This window comes from Nothoprocta perdicaria, unplaced genomic scaffold, assembly GCF_003342845.1.
Source record: "Nothoprocta perdicaria isolate Ctin4 unplaced genomic scaffold, notPer1 scaffold_24, whole genome shotgun sequence".
Classification (NCBI taxonomy): Eukaryota; Metazoa; Chordata; class Aves; order Tinamiformes; family Tinamidae; genus Nothoprocta; species Nothoprocta perdicaria.
Window position 1 is genome coordinate 4,524,268 of NW_020455466.1, and position 20,199 is coordinate 4,544,466.

At 42.9% G+C, this 20,199-nt stretch overlaps 2 protein-coding genes across 2 annotated transcripts in view; one reads left to right on the forward strand and one right to left on the reverse strand.

Moving 5' to 3' along the window:
* The window catches only part of CUNH18orf63 (chromosome unknown C18orf63 homolog), a 20,213-nt gene extending 19,518 nt beyond the window's left edge, over window positions 1–695 (reverse strand). The window contains exon 1 of the mRNA XM_026039781.1: window positions 673–695. The gene's annotated coding sequence lies outside the window, so the exon portion shown is untranslated. The remainder of the gene's footprint in view (window positions 1–672) is intronic.
* Window positions 696–1,162: 467 nt separating this feature from the next.
* On the forward strand, window positions 1,163–14,263 carry LOC112947610 (cytochrome b5). The gene is made up of 5 exons (XM_026039731.1): window positions 1,163–1,321; window positions 8,574–8,702; window positions 10,246–10,275; window positions 12,857–12,891; window positions 13,708–14,263. The coding sequence occupies exons 1-5, from the start codon at window positions 1,184–1,186 to the stop codon at window positions 13,784–13,786; spliced, it is 411 nt and encodes a 136-aa protein (XP_025895516.1). The 5' UTR covers window positions 1,163–1,183; the 3' UTR covers window positions 13,787–14,263.
* The last annotated feature ends 5,936 nt before the right edge of the window (window positions 14,264–20,199 follow it).

Consider the following 20,199-nt stretch of genomic DNA (forward strand, 5'->3'; position numbering starts at 1 on the left):
GGGAGGGGGAGCAGGTCAGACCCCTGCGGCCCGGGCGGGGAGCGGGTCTAGGACGAGCCCTGCAGCCCGGGCGGGGAGCGGGTCTAGGACGAGCCCTGCGGCCCGGGCGGGGAGCGGGTCTAGGACGAGCTCCCCGCCAGCCGCCGCCTGCCGTGCAGGGGGCGCGGGGCGCTGCCCCCGCGCCGGGGCCGGCCGGAGGGCCGGCTGTGTCGCAAGGGGCCCCTCCGCTCTCCTCCTTTTCCTTTCCTTAGCAGTGACATGTTTTCGCGGCCGTTCCGCACGCGTGGGCTGCGCGGGCGCTCCGCGGCAGCCTCCGGCGGCACAGGACGCCCGTCCGTGTTGCAAGAGAGGCTCTGCTGTGAGTCAAGGAGCTCGGCACCGCCCCGCGCTTGATGCACCGCAGCTCAGCGCGCCGGCGCCCGCCCTCRGTGAAGGCGAAGGCAGCTCGGCGAAGCGAGGGCGCTCCCCTCGGAGCCGCCTCGCCGCCCGCTCCCGGGCCGGTAACAACCCGGAGCGCGCCCTGGCAGGCCGCGAGGCGGGTGCTGAGGGGCTCTAAGCCTCGCCTGCGCTTCAAACCCACCAACATTTTTTTTTTTATTTATTTCAGTGAAGCAGCACGCACGCAGTTAGGGTTGACTCCAAGTGCTGCACGAGGGCCGGAATATCGCGCACCTAACGACGGCGCGACCGGCAGCCCGGTTTCGCCAACCGCAAGCCCGAGCCGCTGACACCTGACCGGAGGGGCGGCCAGCTAACTCGTGGCACCCCACACGGCCTCCGCCGGCGCATAAGGTCGCCCAGGAAGATAGCTATGGTTGGAAAAGACCTTCAAGATCACCAAATAAAACCGCCTATTTCAGAGTGCCGAGCAACAAGCACAGCCCCACAACTGCAGGGAACAGCAACACGACCCAACGGTCGTTACTGGACGCCGTTTACGCCCGGCCACGCCCACACGCCCTCGGCCCCTAGAGGAGTCCGCCAATCCTAGGCGGGCAGGCCAAGGCCGCCTGTGAAGAGCATGCCGCTACGCCAATGAGAAGCTGCGACGGAGGGGGCGGGCCGAGCGAGGGCGCCGGCGATAGGCTGCGGCGCGGGCTCCAATGAGCGCGCGCGCAGGGGGTGAGTAGCGGGCGCGGGGGCGGCRGGCGCCGCGCGCGCGGGTGGCGGTTGGGCAGGGGCCATGGTGGGGTCCGGCGGGAACGAGCCGTGGCGCGGCCGCTACTACCGCCTCGAGGAGGTGCAGAAGCACAACAACAGCCAGAGCACCTGGTTCATCCTGCACAACCGCATCTACGACGTCACCAAGTTCCTGGAGGAGGTGGGTGCCGCGCCGGGCCTGGCGCGCGGTCTGCGCTCCCCGGGCCTCGGCCGTTGGGCTCGTGTCGGGCGCTTTCCTCCCACGGATTCTGCGTCCCCGAGGCTGGGGCGACGGCGACTTAGTGTCTGCTGAACTTCCTGGACTATCTGGTTTGYCTGTAATCCAGTGGCATTACTTCCTGCTCCCTTAAAAAAAACCCTGCGTTTTCCACAGACTTGGAGGTTTTACAGCGGTTTTAATGCGCAGTGCTCTAGGCATGTAGCACAGTRATGTGGACCCGTTAAAGTCCTTCCTCCCCTGGAGTGCAGTGCTCTCTCTGCGGGCCTCTGCTTTTCCGGCTGAGGCTCTTGGTCAGATATAACAGGCAACCGATGTAATAGTCATTGACAGACATAGTTAATAAAATAGCTCCCTCGGCCAGGCTGCAGCAGCTATCCCCCCACCATGGACATTTGGAAGACCAAATTATTGAGGTTTTTTTTTTTTTCTTAGTATTAAATATACTTAGGATTTATTCATGACATGCATTTTCTTTTTTTTTTTCTCTTTTGAGATTTCTTTCTCCCTTCTGTTATTCCAAGCTGATGTGGCATCCAATTTAATTTTTTTTATTAACTTGAGAAGGATTTTCAAGTTAGTAATGATCCTTTAAAAGGCAAGCCTATGTGACTGCTTATAGCCCCATCTTGATATTCGTGGTGTTCAACACTTGAAATAATAAGGCTTTCTTTTTGTGGGTTATTTTCATCCATCTCTTGTTTAAAATGGCAAGGCTTTGGATAGGAATAGAGGTATTTGTGCAGTCTAAATAACTGAAATAACCCGTTGTTCCAAACTAGATCAGTTTTCATTGGTACGTATCAAAGCTTTTTTGCCGGGTTAAAAATCAACAAAAAACAGTCCACATCTTCTTTCAGGATGTGTGTTAGAAGTGATAGACACTAAGAAATACTGTTATACATAACTTCTTTTTTAAAAAAAAGTGTACTTCAGTCTTCAAGAAAACTGAGGAATTGATCATTTTGATTGGAGCAACACCACCATGTCTGAAGCTCTCTATGTGGTTCAAATTCTCCTCTTAAACTGAGCAGCTTTTGATGTTGCCTTTGGAGCTGAACCTTGACTGGGAGTTCAGATATTCTGAGTTAATAAATGAATAAGATTAGATAGCTTTTATTTGTTTTCCCTCAGCAGCCCTCAATATCACAGCTTCATTTTGAGGGAAGGTTTGGAGTGTTGCAGTATGTGTTGCATTAGTGAGTCTTAGGGTGGAACCCTTGTATGAAAAGACTTAATAGGGCAATAACTTTTTTCCCACCTTTTTCTGAATCCTTTTGATATGTGGTTGATTTATGAAGTGATGTGGTAATATGCCCTTGGCTGTCAGACACCTTGAAGGATTTACACACAATATAGGTAAAGAGATACTGGAGTTTCTAAAAATGCCACTGCTGTAAATTGCTCTCAGTGAAGTGTGAATTACACAAGTGGTCTTAATAGCGCCATTAGTCAAACTTGGCCTCACTTGTTACAGTTCCCCGTGGGAGTAGAAAAGCTTAAGCTGTTCCAAGAATTAAACGTGGGCTGCTAAAAGTCTAGTTGTACTTCAGTGAGAGTGCTGCTAAGGCATCCGGGTGCTCCTGCTGCTCCTCCCAAGGAGAGGGTTATGTAGCACTGTCACTGGTTCAGTGAGTGTAGAGCTGTGTACAAAAACTGCTTTCATCGGGAGTTCCATTTCTTAATTAAACATGTAATGTTTCTAGCTCCTGCACTAACCTAAGGAAATGTTCTCTTCGTGATTATGAACTTGCAAGCTTCACAGCATTCCGGCTGTTCTACAGTTCAACATGGATTCTCATGTTTAATACACGAGTGTCTGCTGCTGCTTTTCCTATGCTACATTGCTTGTGGAGGGGGTCTTTAATCAGCTGTTGGCTTTTTGTAAAGCTCATTGTTCCTTAGTGTAACTTGGTGGTTCTTGAGAGCCTTCAGCCTCTGTGAGTGCTTTACTGAAAGTGGAATAAGGTTGTGTGTGTGTGGTGGGGTCTGAGGCAGCGTGGATCTTGGTACGTATGATGACAACATAAGCCTTGTCCTCAGGGAGTCATGCTAAGAAAAGATCCTTCAAAATACAGATGAGGTGCTCATATTGGACTTTGTCAGCTTATCTTAAAGGTTGCTGAAGATGAATACTTAAAAATACTGTTTCACAAAGAGTTTTCAGATACTACAAAAGCTGAGGTCTTTGAATCTTCTCTTGTACATGGTATACTTGGATAAGCAAAATTCATATATATATATTTTAAGTTACAAAATATGATTCTGAGATCTGCTGTTTAAGAAAATCAGTTGTTGGAGTCCTGAAGTCCCAATATTGCTTTTCAGTCAAAGACTGTTGGACCAGTATTACAGAGAACTTTCTCATTTCAGTTCCTACATATTTGAGGAAATACAATTCCTGGAAATGCATGTGTTCTCACGTTGGGAACTTATGGCTGTAGTGACTATAGTAAAGATAATACTTGCATTAAAGCAAAACTAAATGATAGTCGGCGAGTTAAGTGTTGGTTGGTGATGGTATTTTCCCTTAGCTTAGTAAAGTGATCTCGCTGTTCAGCTCATCGTAGTGACATCAGAGCCTGAACAAGAATAGTTTTGCCTGTAAAAATGAGAAGAAAATTTTCAGTGGTTCCGTCTTCTTTCCAGTGTCTCTGTGGGACTTGGATGGATTACTTAAACTGTGCAAAGAAGGTAACATAAATACAGATGTCTCTACTTCCGAGAAAGCTTGATTTCTGGGTATAAGCCAGCATATGTACTTAAAATTCCTCTAATAAGGACTTTCTTTTGAGGAGATTACTTCGGTGACTTTGAAAGTTTGTTTGGGAGCACAGCTAGTGTAGAGGAAAATGCCATTAATGGCCCATTCAGATTGTTTTATGAGCTTGAGTGTTCGTGTGGGTGTATTTGAACAGAGAATGGACAGCTTGCATAAGATGTATTCTAAAATGCTGATCAAATAAAATTACTATTAGATGCAGAAAAGAATAAGGTTTTATTATGCTAGATGGCATTGTAAAATGTTTTCTCCACCTTATGGTGACAAGCTCCATTCATCTGATGTTACAATACTAATGGACAACAGGGTGACCTTTCCAAAATTTAATCATTTACATTTAGAGATATCCCTATTAACTTGGTATTTAATCTGTCAACATAGTGAGTTTCAATTGCAGATTTTGACAGTGCAGAGGTTTAAATCAGTGCTGTCACTTTCCAATAATGCAGTGAAACTTGCAAGAGAGTTTAAGATTTTTTTTTTCTGTTTAAGGGGAGAAGAAGGAACAGCAGTTCTTAGTGTCACATTTGCTTTGTGAAACATTACAAGCTTATAACAGTTTTGTAAGCAGGAGAGTACTTGCTGAGCTACCGGGTGTTTCTCTAGCACTTCACCTGAAATCCTCATGACTGCTTTCAAAAATACAGGGTTGTCAAATAGCTACTGTTAAAACTGAGTATTGAATTTTCATATAATATCAGTAGTTGATAGACTGTACCTTATGGGAGCTCTTTCCGCTACATGAAAGTGTCCTTGAAGCAAGTATCTTGTTTGTCTTGTGCAATAAAGCTAAGACTTTCAGGGTATTCCCGCCTCTGCCACTGTTCCTTTCTGCTTCTGATTCCCTGTTGTGCAAAGTGTCGTGCTTGGGACTGCCACTGGTAGTGAACTGTGCCCATCTCCCTGGAAATTAAGCCTGAGTCCGGATGTGGGAGGAAGAGAGTGAGTTAAAATAGTTACAGTTTGAGAGTTTTGAACTGTGACACATAAAGTTGCATGACTGTGTGGAGAGCAAAGGAGTGCAGGGGAAGAGGTGATGGGAGTTCAGAAAGTAATTACAGACTCTTGATCCAGATGACAAGAGTGAATTTAGCTGTGCAGTTGCATTATATGAAGTTTTCTAATGTCCTGCTGTTAGGACTGAAATTAGTTTATAGTTACACTTGTGCTGGCTTTGTGCAGCCTTCTGTTATATAACTTACTACATTCTTACATTTGGGAATGTCCTAGGAATGAGCTAGACTAATTAATCAGCAAAAGCGTTTTTCCTTTTCAAGCCTGATTTTACAAATAACTAATTTTTTTTCCAGCTATCAGCAGATTTTTGATTTAGGAGTGGTCAGCTCAGCTCTCTGGACTTCTAGTTCTAGGGGTCAGCGAGGGGCTCTTCAGCAAAGCAGAAGTTTGGATAGCAAGGTTTGTGTACTCCACGGAAGTGTAAACAAGGGCTCAATACTTTGAGGCCCAGATTTTGAAAGATTTATTGAACCATGGAAAATGCTAAAGTTTTTGATACTAAAGCCTTTTGTTGCCATTTGTGAGGTGTTCCAGTTCTTCCCTTTCATTAGCAGAGGTGGAGGCTTTTCATGTCACTCACACTACACAAACAACTGCTAATTGCTTGTGGGAGGGTTCTGAGTTTGCACCCTAGGTAGAGGTGTTAGCAGGGGTGAAAAAGGTAAGTTTCAGAGTTTAGCAGGTTGGGATTTACTAGCTGGTATTTACTAGTAATGTGAGCTGGAGACTCTGTATGGAATTAGTTACCTCTGGTTTAGTTTTGCTGGTGTAGCTCCATATGGTGGTTGTGAGGGAGAAATCACCCTCCTGCTGCACAGCTGTGCTAACAGCTCCGGGTGAGRGTCATTTGTTTCCAGGTGATCTGCAGTCCCCCCTGGGAGGGGGGCAGTGGTCACACTTCTGTGGTGGCACAGAGCAGGCGGAGGTGTCAGTACACCGATAYGACTGCAAATTAATATAGTTTAATTACAGCAAGGATATATCACTGCGGCAGTCTCTATAACTGTGTAAGTGCTTTATGGTGTTGTGGGCTTTGGGAACAACTTAGTGTAGGATCTCTCCTTGGGCAGCTGTCTGCTTTGCTTTGTTAAAGCAGGCTGTGATAGGACTAACTTGGTGTAGATTTAGTTAGGCTGGTAAGAATCCTGTGCCTTACTTTGTTGGAGGGAGGAGTGTTAGCCCGGCGCTCTGACGCATTGCTAGATTAGCTGGTGTTGTATTTGCTGTTGGGAGCAGGGCATGGTTCATGTTAGTGCATGGATAGGGATGTATGTGCCCCTAGTGCACCACGAGTGGTCTAACTTGGGTTTATATTGCTGCTGTTGATGCCTCATTAAGTGAGCTTTCCAAGGAGTTTTGCTGTTTCTTCTTAAGCAGCATATATTTTGTGATAATCCTTTTAGTGTAATACTTAATGGTTGATACAGCATGGTTAGTGCATGGGCAAGTAATTTCCTCTGGCTTGAAGACGACATTTCTATAGTGTGGCATAGAAGAATGTTCTGGTTAGAATTTTTAGACTTAGTTGTGGCAATATCTGGGAGATTAGCTCACTTTCTGTAATGTACTGTATACTTCAGGGCATTGAAATCCACACTTCTTCAACTTCGGTCTTCTCTTTTCCCTGAACACTTACCAGAAGGGATTCGAGGGCAGGATTTTGGTCAGCGTGCTGTATCTGCACGTCTGCTTGCRTAATCTTTATTCTGCACGCAATCCTTTAACTTTTTTTTTTTTTTGGCTCAGTTGCTGTGTGTAATCTCTCCTTCGAGCAATTGCTTAATCTYTTTCGCTTTTGCTTAGTCATAGTGAGGATCACCAGTGCTTCTAACTGGTTTGGGGACAGAGAGGGGAGCCTTCATTATTTRCAGCCTTTTTGTTTAAGAAGGGGGTGGAGGAAGGAAAAACTGCCTTTGAAAGGATTGTTGCAAGTTTTTAGAGCTTTGAAACAGTTGAAAGTTGTTAGTGTTTCTTGATGAATGTGAACAAGAATTATTTCCCTAGAAATGCGAAGATTGCTGAGAGGTGAATATAGGGAATTCGAAATAAATGCTAATTTGAATTGCCTAGACTGGCAGAAGTGCTCATGCCTTTATCTGCTGTGTGAGCACAACCTTGCTGTTCATCTTGCTTGGAGTAYACCTGCACCCCAACAGTATAGGGGATTTGCTTATTGTCATGATTATGGGCTCTACCATCAGAATTGTTGAAAAACAGAATTAARGCACAAAGGAAGTAATTAGAAGCTTAAACACAACCAATGTAAAAGACTGTTAATTTATTTTTATTTTTACTCCTAGTCATCCCCAGGGTCTAAASAGTGTGATCAGTTTGCAGTGATCATAAGGCTGTTTGTATTTGCCTAGCCAGTGTGCTCGAGGGTAGAGGTTCAGCATGTTTGTGCTGTCTTCTGTCACTTGTGAAGTGTCAGAGCTTGCTCTGTGGCTGCCTCACTGCAGGGCCATGTTGCTAACATGTTTTCAGGTTGCTTATCTAATCACAACTGGTGTTTATGGAGTTGTTCCCCACTTCAAAGTCACGTGAGAGACTTTTTGGCATGTTACGTATGTGAGCAACTTAGTGCTTAGAAAATTAATTGAACTAGAAAGTATGATATATTTTGTGCTGTTACTTGATATAGTGGGACTGTGAAACTGAACAAGCACAAGAATGTATCTGGGGAAAGAATGGAAGTCAGTGGGTAGCAGGGATCTAGATTAAAGGAGGTGTAATGGGTTGAGGAATTGGGAGATGCTAGGAGAGGTACTCGCCTCTCCATYGTGATGTTTTGGTCAGGTGTGGTCTTGTGGTTCCATAGTCAGCTAATATCAAATGTCTAATGTAGTGTCTTGTCAGAATTTTCAGTGGTGCTAAAGCAGCTCAAGGTAGCTGGTTTACTAGATCAAGTCATGCAGTAACTTCTGTTGAAAAGCATCCTTGTAGGAACCCAATGTGCAGCTCAAACTAGTGTTAACTTGGAAATTAGGCCTGGTTCAGGCCTGAGAATCCTTCAGGTTCTCTGGCCAACTTGTTTCAGTGATCACTCTTCTTGTGAGTAACTTTGTTGTATCTTTAGAATATCAGTTTGAATGCTGCTTCCTGCAGCTGATACTTTTGTCCTTTTTGCTATAAYGCTTTGTTTGTCTGGAGTGGATAGAGATCCTGTCGATGGGAGAAGAGTGCAGCTCCTGCTATTTTCTAAATGCTTCTGCAGCTGCTGTGAGCATTGCCTTGTAYGGGTCAGCCACTGATGGAGGAGAGACTTGATTTTTCTTTTTGTCTTCTGAGAATATATAAAGCCCTAGAGTTATTTAAAGAGTTTGCATTTGCTTTAAGGTAAATCCAGTGGCTTTATAGCTTTTTTTACTAACAAATACAAAACTGATTGAATTGCAGCACCCAGGAGGTGAAGAGGTCCTCAGGGAGCAGGCTGGAGGAGATGCTACTGAGAACTTTGAGGATGTTGGCCACTCCACAGATGCAAGGGCACTGTCAGATACATTCATTATTGGGGAGCTTCATCCGGTGAGTATGTAAGGTGTCTTCTGCTTATAACAGTGCTCTTGGCTCTAGGTACTTCTGTGGGGACTGCCTTTCAAAAGAAGGAGAGTTGCCAGCATGGCTGTGTGCCAGCCCTGCAGTTATTTGTGGTGGATCAGGGCTGGAGATTGATAGCACCTGCCTTCAGCAGCTAACTAGTATACTGTYGTGGTCACATGTAGATTTGCTGCTTTGAAATGCATTGCAGCTTGGTTATTGAATAAACTGAGTAGGAATCATTTCTGACCTGTGAGCTCTATAAAAAGAGCTGTAAAGCAAGGCATAAAACACTAAAAGTGGTATGTCAGTGTATGTCAATGTCCAAACCTTTTCTAAAGATACCTCACTGTACACAGTGATTTCAAACAGTCCCTTTCTACGCCTGCATCACTATAAATATGTATGTCTGGCACACATCTGGATCTGCAAATGCAGTCTGGGTCTTCACATATCTGCCTAGACACATCTTTGCCATAACAATTTTCTTATCGCCTGATGCTTTCTCTTCCCCTCTAACTCTGCTGTTCTGTGCTGTGTCACTTACATACTTGAAGCTATCGGGGCTATTCAGTCGTTACCACCAGCTCTCGTGTCAGCTGCTTTTCCTACTGTCTCTTTGCAATTTCTTACACTTCTGCCTTTTAAAAGCACCTTTTTTCCTGCCTCAAGCTTTTAAGGTTTTATTTCTCTTAGCTACAGAGACTTTTACCCTTGGTTCCTCCTGACTTGCCTTTTCCTATATCCTCCTGCTTGTTGGTAGTTGAAAACCACTAGTGTACACATCCTATTGCTTGTCACTACCTCTTCTGTTCAGCTGTTTTGTCTATGTGTTTTGTTTTGCCTTTGGGATAAATGTTCATGAGTAGTGTGTTTCACAGTAGGTTTCCTGATCCTGCATACATTTTAAGCTGTATTTTGATAGCTGTTAACACTGTAGCCTCTCACCATATACATCAGACCTGAATTACCTCATATTTATAGCCTAATAAACTTGTCATCCGTTTCTGCTGATGACTGACATATTAAAACTCTTGTTCTTACTCCAGCTACCAATCTACGTTTCTTATCAAACAAGCACCTGCTTTTATGTGATAGGAAGTAAGCAATTGCTGGTAGTCTTATGTACAACTCTATTAAGGTGATACACTGCCTTTTTGTAATCATTTTCTTCTGCTAGTCGGAAAACTGAACGAATATATGGCATAGCCATAGAGTTAGACTTGTGTTGGACTAGTACTAGTTAGATAAATTTGCCCATGATACAAACAGATTAAGCAGAGGTAAACTAGTACTATTGTAATGCGTATGCAAGCTAAGGGTATGTATGTACTGCTTAGAGACAAAGGAGATTCAAAAACATGGGCATAAGAAATGGTGAAATATGCTAGAGTGGTTTCATTTCTTTATTGTATCTTCTGTAAATACCTGTCCTAAGAGGAAATAGATGTATATCAACACAGTAGAACTGTGACCCAACTTCAGGGAAAATGAGGTTTTAAATGCTTGTTTTTCCTTATCTTTTCCACAGGATGATAGAGGGAAGCTTCAGAAACCAGCAGTAAGTATTTTCCCAAAACATCACATCACTTCCAGGCATTAGAGGTGATGCCTCCTATACATAGTACATTCAATTTGAGGTGTTTCCACCTCAGGTGAAAATAATTTGGGCTGCTTTTAAGGATAGTGTTTCAGGTCATAAATCAATTAGACCTGTTGATCTGGCTTCACTGCGAATCATTTCTGTTAACTATACTGCCTTGCCTGTAGCTTGTGTGGTTCCAAAGCCAGGGGTGGCTGTGAAGTGGTGGGACTACAGCACTTCACAGCACTAAAGCACTACACGTCTCTTCTTTCTCTTCTCCAAAACACTTGCTTAACCATCCTGTCTATAAGTTTTCTTTAATCTGAACACTAGAAAATGCTGATTCTAGACTATTTTGCTCTAACAGTACATTGATAAGTGTTAGATACAGAATGTAGATGAATAATTGTTACAAAATAGATCAGTTAACTACCATTAGTGATACTTCTTTGAGGTTCAGGTGCTGTTCACATACTGACTTGCAGTAGATATTGCCAGTACACTCCCAGCAATGTAGTGTGGCACTGCCTTGCAGCTAACAGGTTTTTTTCCTCTTTCCAAATAAGGTTGCTCTGGCAGTCTGCTGTTATTCTCTTAAAGGAGGAAGGGCAGGARGAATTAACTTGGACACCTGTTGCTGCTGTGCATATAGAGGATGTTGCTCAGGGCTGGCCTAACTTGTGGCTGTGCTCCAAGCTGTGCACTTGGAGAACAGTGAAGCATAACTTGAAATGGAGCCTATTAGTAATAGCACCTTCTTGCTTGTGCTCCCTAAGAGATTACTTTCAAGAACAATCACTTCTGTAAAGTCCCTTAAGTTAAAGGGAAGAAAGTAAAAGAATAAACATTGAAATATTCACTATAGTAACTATTTAGGAAATGCAAGTAACATTAATAACTAGGAAATGGGGCATTATTGCATCTTAAYATCTTATGTTAAGGGCAATTAATGCTTAAGCTACAAGAGTAGGAAGCATAAATGCAACTGAGAAAAATTGCCTTGTGCAAATTGTAATAATAACACCTCTTGATTATACTATGTCCTAGACACTTGGTCAAGCCATRGTCAGTTGGTTTTCAGAAATATCAGGATGAGTTCTTCCCACATGTGTTCGAATTATTCCTGTGTTTTGTGCTGGTCTGAGGTCAGCTGCAGCATCTGGGTGTTTTCCAGCTTTCTGCTGGAGAGCCAGGGACTGTCTTCCCCAGCAGGAGGGGTGGCTGTAGCTGTCAAGGCAGCTCCATGTGGCACTGGATGTGTGCCAGCAGTAGGCTTTCTAGCAGCCCTCAGCAGGCAGGTGCTTTCAAATGTCCCTCTGCAACTTGTGCTGTACTCAAAGCAGACTTGCCTTGTTTGTCATACTGCTAAAAATAATTTTTAAAGTGGCCCACACGTCTCCTACTGTCTTTAGTGCTTGTGAGAGGGCTGGAGGTGGGGAAGACACCCTGACCCTGTAGATTAGCATTGGTCTCTTGAAAAAGCTTTAGCCTTAGTGTGGGCACAACTTAACTCCACTCCCAGATTAGACTTCTCTTTGGAGCAAAACCAATACAGAGGTAACTGTGAGCCTGTCCTTTTAAAGATGGTATCTTTTAAACACCTGAATCTTCATATGTTTATATGTGATAAAGCAGCCTGCTGAACCTGTATGAAGAGGTCTTAGGAGTCCTTCACTCTACCTGATTCATAAATATTTTGCTTCTATATTCAGCAATGGACCTTAGATTTTTTAATCCTTGGATCTTTTAAATGGTGTTATGGCCTAGTACAGTTAGTACTGAAATGAAAAGTCTTTACATAGATGTATTGCACATGTACCTAGCTAGGATTTAATTTGGTAGTGTTCATTTTATTGTGGTAATTGAAAAGAAAAAAAAAAAACAAGATATTAAAGCCAGCAATATTTTGATTGAAATTCTTATGCAATCGTATGCAACACTATTAAACACAAATGGATTTTTATGCATTTCATCCAGAGATCTCACTAACTTGTTTCACATAAGCTCCACATAAGCAGTATATTTGTGTAAATTTGGAGACATTTTCAATTGGATTTTTGGCAAATAAGMAGTCATTGTCTATAAAGAACCAGGCAATCCTAACCTTCAAGAAACACCCYGTGCCACATGCACACAAAAGCACTCCCACAAAGTAACTCATCCTGCTGTTGTAGGCAGCAAGGCTGTAACCTGCAGTTGAAGCCCATTTCACCACACACTTGTGTCAGAAGCTGGTGCGGGTGGGTGTGTTTCCTTTCATCTTCTGACCTTTGTAATGTCAGCAGCAGGTTAGTTCTGCTGCTCACTAGCTTCAAACACAACAGTTGTAAGACGCCCAAGACAGTGTTTTCTGAAGGCAATAAACTGAGTGGTCAGTGTTGCATCTGATTGCAGAAATTTTTACTAGTAAAATGCAGAAGATAAACTTGAGGATTTTTACATTTAGAAGAGGGAGCAGTTAGTCCYATTTAGTCAGTATGCAAAAGCTGAGGGGATAGTTAGTGATGGAAAATGTCTGCCTGATGTAAACTGTTTTTTTAACATTTTTGTCTTCCAGGAAACTCTTATTACCACTGTGGAGTCTAATTCCAGGTATGGTATGAATCTTGATGTTAAAGTGCCTTCAGATAATGCTTTTGAAGCTTCAAAAGCTGAATAGTTTTTACCTAGTGGAAGCTTTGAAATCAGGGGATATTCATGRAATTGTTTTTATGTAAAATCCAGGCTGTCATCTATGCACCATTTTGCTCARTGTCACCTTTCTGGGAGGACTTTCTCATTAGGACTGTGACAGGACTGTCCCAGTTCTACGAAATGGTTCATGGTGCCTAAGCCTCCTTTTCCAGAGGGTACTGGATGACTTATGTAGAAGGCACTTGCTGCCATCACTGTCTTTTTTGTAACAAATGGAAGAAGCCATATGAAGAACAGTGTGTCAGAAAGAGGCAAGTTCTAAATGTCTGTAAACACCACCAAATCTAACTGTGTAAAGTAGTAGTGTCCTGCTGAGGCACTGATACAGTGTAGCCTAACACTGAGCCCTCAGGGGACTATTGCAGGCACCTTGGCAGCGGTAGGTGAGCTTGGGTACCCGAGTTTGTGTGATGCTGCCTCTTAAAATGGCATTTGAGTGAACGAGCTTGTTCTGTGCCACAAGCCACAGCTTTAAGCCTGTCTAGAATCTTACTGTCCTCCGAGCAAAGTTGTTTTAACTGTAGTACAACTGTAGTACTTTTTACTAGTGTTACAAGCTGTTTTACTTGGCTAAAGTCTCAGTGTAATTTGAATGAACTTCAAAGTGTTGGGGGGGGGTGGAAAAACAGTGCAACTCTGCTAACCAGTGACTTAACCTCTGTAAGATTTGTTAGTGATCATTTCTGAAGTGGTGTTTCTAAAACTTCTTTCTAGTTCGTGGTCCAACTGGGTGATCCCAGCAATAGCAGCACTTATTGTGGCCCTAATGTATCGTTCCTACATGTCGGAGTAAGTGCCTTATGGAAAACTCATGCGAGAAGAGACTGACTCTGGAGAGAACATAAGCCTCACCCACTACATTTCTGAAAGGAAGCCTGAAGTCTGAAGAAAAATTCACCTTTCTCAGAAAACTGAACCATTCTTTTCTGCTGTGCACTTTCCTAAATGTTGCCTTCCTATTTGCTGTTCTTAAGTGATTAAAAGGCAGCATCTTTTTTATAACAATTTTATGCTCTAATGAATTGATAACTGTATTCATCTGTGCTAGAATATTTTGTATGTGATACCATGATTCTGGTTATTTCTTTTTAATCTGTAATGGGTTTGTAGGACTTTTTATTTGCCTATCAATTACAGCTTTAAATGTCTACCAAAACCTTATGCACATTCATCCATGCACACAACTTAACTTCAGARTTGTTGTCTTCAGTGTAGTGTGTTTGAAATGTGAATTAAGAGAAACTGTTGAGTGAGGTATTAGGTGCCTGTAAGAGGCAATCAGCCAATCAGACAACAATGAGATGAGTTGCCATCTCTTCCTGTTGCTGGTGTAGATCCTCCTACTGGCAAACTGCTGCCACTGAAAGAAATTAATGTATTACTAATAATTGATCCCAATGTTCAGCCCAATTATGGCCCAATGATATATATTTTGTGAAAAGTGACCTTTTTGCAAAAAAATAAAAAGTGCTCTGTGAATTCCACTACAGGCAATGTAGTTGCTACTAAATGATACTGTTCTTGACAAGCACTCAGGTGACTAGAACTTGTGGAACTTTAGACATGTATGAGATCTTCAACTTTGTCATATTACCTGGTGAGGAAAAACCAATATATGGGATCTCTGACTGTTTGGTGATGTGCTCCTTGGTGCTTTACAATGAAGAGATGACTGTTTGCTAAATACAGAGTAAGTCAAAGTTTTTGTTTTTCTGGTGAGCATTTTAGTCATATATAAATCATCATATAATGGAATAAAAGTTTAATTGCTTACTCTTGTCTGACTCCAGTTCGCTTTAGACTTTTTTCCTGAGGCCTTTGAAGGGATGCTCTTGTGCTGCAATACACTTGAGTCAAGATACTTGCCTGTGAAGACTGGGAAGGGCACTGTGGTGCCTAGCCCAGGTAACGTGTTTCCATCCTGTCTGGGGCCAGCAGCAGCCAGCGCCCTGGTAGCRCTGGCTTGGCCCTGTAAGCTCTGCTGGCCGGGTGGCCACCTGGGCTTGTGGTGTTCCCCAATGCATTGCTCCTCAGTAGCGCTGCAGAAGACACCTACGTTCTAGGTCCTGTGTCAGGGCAAAGATACTGCAGTGAACATGGGTTAGGTGGTTGGTTTTTAATGGGACTGAGGAGGAGGAGGGATCRTATCTCAGCTTGGTGCTTCTCTGAGGAGACTGACCGCTCTCGAAGGCGGAAGCGGCTACGTTTGCATGAGGCAATAGAAATTGTAAATGGAGACCTTTACTATTAAAATAAATGAGAATCTAATGGAATTTGGTGTTTAAAGTGCTACAACATTTAGATTTTTATTATATATTTTTAAATTAAAGAACATGTTTAAAATAACATGCAAGGGCCAGGCAAAAATAAATCAGCCCAAACAGCCTTTCAAGCCTCTGTAAGAATCTCAGGATTGTTTAATAATACAGTCATGTCGATTAGGTAATGCAATCAAATGGATCCATAAGGCAAAACTCTTGTTGGCAGAAGATCTTTCCATGCTATTTGCATCTAAAGAGCTTCAGAATAGAATAAGCTCTGTTCGGACTCTGTATGTTTGGTGTTTGTCTGTTGGGACAAGAATTCCTTAAGAGCTTCCCTGGAGTTCAAGTGTGGCTCCATCCAAAAATCCTTCCAGCTGGCACATTGGAGGGCTTGGCATAATCTGAACCAAAAATGTGGTGGCTGGAAACAAGTGGGAGATACTGGAAAAAGTGAAGATGCACCCTGTAGATACACGCAGCTCATTCCCTGTAGCTGGAGTTCCCTTCCACCAGTGCTCCATCAGTGCGCTGTTTCTCAGAGCTGACTGTTTTCAGGATTTTAGATGTAAACTAATGAACGCAAAAAGTTAACAAGGTTCCTTTTTGCTAATGAGAGGTTACAGGTGCACTTTGGAGGGGACCATACAGGAATTTTTATGGCCTCAGCTTTTAATTATGAATGAGAGGGTGAAACAGGTGTATATATACAGGTTTGCTGAAGAACAGAAGCTGYTGAAAAATTAATAAAATTAAATAAGAATAACCAATGTTTTTTACTGTCAGTTGACAAAAGGAAAATGGTGGATACTGTTTTCTTCCYAGAACAAAATTCATTGTCCCCAAATCTCCTCTGAAAGTCTGCTCTAATTGACTGGGAATTCACTTCATTAATTTTTATTTGGGGAAGGTTGTTTTAGCAGTTAATGCTTTAAATTGGAGGCCTACTTTTTTAAGATTACTTGTGTAATCTCACAAGCTTATTCTTTGTATCCTCAAATAACGTACTTGGGTATTGTAGTTTTAGCTTTGGTTTGGCTGTCCTCTTCTGTTTGTAGGAATGTGTAGTGGCAAGAGAACTGCCTGAGCAGAAGCAGTCTAGATTTCTTCTTGGTTTGTGTGGCATAAATACAACTTGTTCGCTTCCTTTCTCTACCTATGATGAGAAAACATAATGTATTCTCTTCACTTAATATAGCATAGTGGTCCGATGCCTTTCTGCAGTACTTACCCCTACACTGCAATCAGGATTTTGCAGAATGTTGGTTTTTTTTTTTTTTTATATTTACTTTCTGAGCAGTAGATCACTGAGTAAATAAAGCTCATAAATGCTTGGGCATGTTGAATAAGACTATTGTTGCAGTTTCTGCAAGGTGATCAATGATTAGCTGAAATTCAGTGAAAATGAATAAACTGTATGAAAGTGTCTCATAAAAGCACATACATCGTTAAGAAGCCTGTCTTGAACACAGGAAAGGCTTTCAGCAACAGTACAGGAGAGAGGAGGAGGAGGAGGAGGAAGCTCATTCCTGTATCCGTAGCTCTACTGACTGACCACATCTCACCTGGAGCTAGTAATTGGTGAATCAGATCATTGAAYTTCACTCTGCTCATTCTCCTTTTCCTACGGACCATGTTACATAACTTCTTACTATGAGTTCATTACATGTTTATTTCAAGCTCTCACTGACCTTAAGGAGGTGGGCAGACACTTGAAATCATAAGCAGCGCAGGGACCTTGGATCTCAGTAGATGATTAATGCTGGTTTTTCTCTCTAAAAACTAGTTGGACTTGTTCTTAATCTTACACGTAAGTACGTGTAGAACAGTTCTTGGGAGCTTCTGCAGTTGGAGGCATGTAGGGCTGCTACTGGTCTCTATTGATGCTTGGTAAAACAGAGCTCAGCATAGACAACTGCCTTGCAGTCTCACACCCTGTGCGGTGTAACTTCTGTGCCAGTGTCTTACAGTCAACTGAACTACAGAGAATGTAATGTCAAAAGCCTTCAATTCTGTTTACAAAGAAATCTTACCATGCTAAGGCAAAAAAAGAACTAAGCACACGGCAAAGTTAGGGAAGGGCTTTTGGTAGTTCTGGRTATCCTACAACAGAAATCCTGTGATCTGAGAAGAGTCAATGAGCAGTACCTAGTAGGACTGCTAGCAGAGAAATCTCTCCCCCTTTTCCGTAGATGTTGGTACATCTATGGAATGGATAAAGCGAAGTGGCTGCTTCTATTCCAAGGTAAGGAGAACTCCATGGCACCTACTTTGGAAGCTGCTTTAAGATGTGGCACAAGCTGGTTAGAGTGGACGAAGACAGTGCCAAGCCAGACAATGGTTTTCCTAAATCTTCAAAATAAGAAAGGACCCTTCTCCTGACACATTCACTTCCACAGATTCCTAAGGCTGGCCAAAGCTCTTAGTCTTGGTGTAGYTTGCAGGGATGTCCTTAAGAGCACGAGAGGTGCGTTGTTGTCACAAAATGACAAAGGAAATCAAAGAAAAGCTTAACTTGCTGCTCAGAGCCCACAGGATGRTAAGTCTGGTAGTAAGAAAAATGTCCTTTCTTTTGTGAACCAAATAGTTTTCCAGACTGTCTTTATTTGGATCCATTTTCAGAGCAAATTTGTACTAAATAGCATTCTGCCCATTAGTGTGCAGAGGAGGAACAATTTAGGAGTAGGTTAGTTTTGTATTATTAAAGGAAAACTGGTATCTGAATAATCACCTCTTCCAGAATTAGAATAAGAAAATCTTGGGGTTTGGTAGTTCGGTAGAACTAATTTTTGACTAAACACGTAAAGCTAACTAGCTACTCCCTGGCAGCTACTAGTTATGGGCTGCTGTTAATCCTAGTTGCGTGCAAGATAATTTACCTCACCTTTGCTGAAGGATATATCATTATCTGACTGAGAAGCTCAAACCTCATGAATATGTAAGTTTGACTAAGTCCGACCAAACAAGACTTTCCTGTCTCAAGGTCCCATCAGTCTTCATCCAGGCTGTTGCCTCAGATGCACTGAGGCACTGAGATAGATGCGCTTCAGCAGGGTCAGGTTCTTTACAATAAATTCAGGGGGGGCTGATTTCTTGTTTTGTTTTGTTTTTCATGTAAGTGGGGATAAATACATGTAAGGAAGGGAACAGTCAGAAGGGAAGAAAAAAATGCCAGGACTGGCATCGAGGATGGGATTTCTGCTCTCTGTGCCCTAGCTGTTCAGATGTTCTTCCCTCTTCCCGTTGCTTCTCTCACTGGAGCAGAGGAGCTGCTTAAAAAACTCATGGATTTTAAGCTTGTCAGTACAGGGACTGTGCTGTCACACGTGTGAAATACCTGGCACAAGCAACCTCTGCTGTTGCTTGGAGTGCTTAGGAATTCTTGCAAAACTGATGCGAAGGCTTGACTGGACAGAGACTGATGAGAAAAAGGTCCTTAATAAATACAAATCTCTCTGTGTCAGTATTAGATGTTTCTTTTAATTTTGTAAACTGCCAGAACAATGACAATCTGAAGTAGAGAATTAGTAAAACAGCTGCAAGCTGTGCCTTGAAAGGGAGCACAAATGACCCACTGGACATGAATGTTGTGATGAACAGGGGTCCTGCTATACTGTGGGATATTACTTTGAAATAAATAGACTGTACATATGTTGCAGAACATGTTATTATACCTCACATGCTGCACTCCAGCCATTCTGTCATTAAAAATCTCATTTTAAATCTTCTTATATAGTGCTGGGAGAAGAAGGTTACATTTACTTTTGTGCTTTTGTTTTACTAACACATTAGAAAAGGGCTTCTAAAGTCCCTGGAATGTCATGAAAATGATATGACACCTAGTATTAGATGATTACTCATACCCAGCCATGATACTTGGAGGTTAATGACCAGAACCTCTTTAAGAAGACTGGATTTCTATAGAAATTAAATTGCTATAAAATAAAATGTGATATATGTTCACTTAGGCATACATATTTGCCAGTGACTTTTTTTTTTTAAATAAATCGCCTCTATGTAGCCCATAAATCCATCCAAGTAGCCACACAGAATGTGACAAAATTGCTTTCTTCTAAGTTTAACAGAACAGATATTTACCATAGGTGTTGTATTACAAATGATGTAAACAGAAAGCAGCATCAAAATATTTTTAGTGGCTTCTTTTTAAAGATAGCTAAGGCAGTAAGCAAGAATACACTGTATSCCAACCCACTCCCCCTGCCCACTTCTCCATTTCATTAAATTGTTTGGGATTTTTTATTGCAAAGAGTAAGTTGAAGCCAAAGCGCAGACATTTCATGTCTCTGCCCTAGTAATAATACCTGCTGGAAAGCAACTCTGTGGAAGGGGATTTCGGAGTCCTGGTTGACACCAAGTCAACCATGAGTCAGCAGTGTGCCCTTGTGGCCAAGAAGGCCAATGGGATCCTGGCTGCATCAGGAGGAGTGTTGCCAGCAGGTCAAGGGAGGGGATCCTGCCCCCTGCTCAGCTCTGGTGGGGCCAGAACTGGAGTCCTGTGTGCAGTTCTGGGCTCCCCAGGACAAGAGGGATGTGGATCTTCTAGAGAGGGTCCAGCAGAGAGCAACCAAGATGATTAAGGGACTGGAGCATCTGCTCTATGAGGAAAGACTAAGTGAGCTGGGCCTGTTTAGCCTGGAGAAGAGAAGGCTGAGAGGAGATCTGAACAATATGCAAAAGTACCTGAGGGGAGAATGTAGCGAGGACGAGGCCAAAATCTTCTCAGTGGTGGCCAGTGATAGGACAAAGGGCAATGGGTACAAGTAGAAACACAGGCAGTTCCATCTCCATGTGAGGAAGAACTTCTTCACTGTGAGGGTGACAGAGCCCTTGCACAGGCTGTGCACGGAGGTTGTGGAGTCTCCTTCTTGGGAGGTCTTCCAAACCTGCCTGGGTGCCGCCCTGTGTCCCATGCTGTGGGTGTCCC

Coding starts and splice junctions, on each gene's coding strand:
- LOC112947610 (XM_026039731.1), top strand. CDS start 1,184: ATGGTGGGGTCCGGCGGGAACGAGCCGTGGCGCGGCCGCTACTACCGC. Junction 8,703..10,245: donor TTATTGGGGAGCTTCATCCG/GTGAGTATGTAA, acceptor TCTTTTCCACAG/GATGATAGAGGGAAGCTTCA. Junction 10,276..12,856: donor GGAAGCTTCAGAAACCAGCA/GTAAGTATTTTC, acceptor TTTGTCTTCCAG/GAAACTCTTATTACCACTGT.